The following is a 1,399-nucleotide window of genomic DNA, read 5'->3' on the forward strand; positions in this document are numbered from 1 at the left end:
CAGAGTAGAGACACCTCCCACACAGCATTAGCATTAATACAATGATCCTGCCAGGGTCAAATTTCAGAGAAAACCTCCCCAAGTCTATGGACTGCCAGAGGGAGCTAGACCTCACATTGCAGGGATACCAGAGGGGCAGAGCAGCTAGGGGAGAGGCACAGTCTCTGAGGGAGAAAAATATTTGCTGCTTTGTTAACCTCTGGTTTGGAATGAGCTCAGATGGAACAATCACCAGTTTCCATTGAACCCCTGAGGTAGTCAGGCTTCAGGTCCCCCAGCTGGCTAGTGGCAGAGTGTGGTGGCCTGGCTGACAAGGCATTGACTTCCCTCTGACTCTGGCAGGCCCAAGTCCCTGGCACATTTGTTCCTTGGAGGGAACTGGGCCACAGCCTTGTGGGGCTACCAGTGCCTACATGTGATGGAGGTGTAAGATAGGGAAGGAAGCATCAGCCCCCCTGGACTATTTTGCTGGGCAGGCCTTTCTGACACTATGGAGCACTGGACTGAGTTACATGTTAGCTGCCAGTGGATCCCCACTGTCTAGTTGCTGGGGACCTTCTGAACTTTCTCACTTCATCTGCAATTGTGTTGACCAGGACAATTGTTTTGGAACTCTTGACCTGGGCTGATCACCTGGGGACCCACCAAGGTTGTACCCTGATTGTACTGTTGTGGGAATGTGAGATTCTCCTCTTCCAGTTGTTGCCTGTGGGGTACAAGGTACCTTAGCTGTTTATATAATCCACAGCTGAGATTTCAACCCATAGCCACTGGTTCACTAGGATAGGACAGAGACTAGCTAAATACAGGACAAAGCCACTAGCCCCATCACACCAAGCAGATCCCCAGAGTTTCAGGCTGTAGTACTGTGTAGGACCTTTGTAAAGCTCTAGGGGAAAAGCCACAATCACCAGTTCTAGTTCTTTGGTAAAGGTCTGGTTCATTACAACCCCAGGAACCCTCAATTCAATTTCACCTTACCAGCTTCTCTAGTCAAACGGTGAAAATAATGATGAGGTGGAATCACTGGAAAAACTCTGACAACATGAATAACCAGAGTAGATCAACTCCCCCAAGAAATGACAAAGGAGACAAAACAGAAGTTCCCATTCATAAAGAAATGGCTGAGATGTCAGAAATCAAATTCAGAATTTGGATTGTAAATAAGATTAATAGAATGGAGGTAAAATTGGAATTATATTTTCAAGGAGTAATTCAAAAGTTTTCTCAAGAATTCAATGAATTCAAAGGCAAAATTACCAAAGATTTTGACACAGTGAGGCAAGAACTTGCAGCCCTCAAAGATCTGAGAAATAAAGTAGACTCCCTCAGTAACTCAATGGACCAGGCAGAAGAAAGGATCTCTGATATTGGAGACAAAGCTTTTCAATGATCCCAC

General features: G+C 45.9%; 1 protein-coding gene across 1 annotated transcript in view; it reads left to right on the plus strand.

Moving 5' to 3' along the window:
• The first annotated feature begins 1,177 nt into the window (after positions 1-1,177).
• The window catches only part of LOC100963497 (NKG2-C type II integral membrane protein-like), an 8,197-nt gene continuing 7,975 nt past the window's right edge, over positions 1,178-1,399 (plus strand). The window contains exon 1 of the mRNA XM_023509143.1: positions 1,178-1,331. Within this exon, the coding sequence (XP_023364911.1) occupies positions 1,178-1,331 (154 nt within the window). The remainder of the gene's footprint in view (positions 1,332-1,399) is intronic.

This window comes from Otolemur garnettii, unplaced genomic scaffold (genome assembly GCF_000181295.1).
Source record: "Otolemur garnettii isolate 467f Iridium unplaced genomic scaffold, OtoGar3 scaffold00414, whole genome shotgun sequence".
Classification (NCBI taxonomy): domain Eukaryota; kingdom Metazoa; phylum Chordata; class Mammalia; order Primates; family Galagidae; genus Otolemur; species Otolemur garnettii.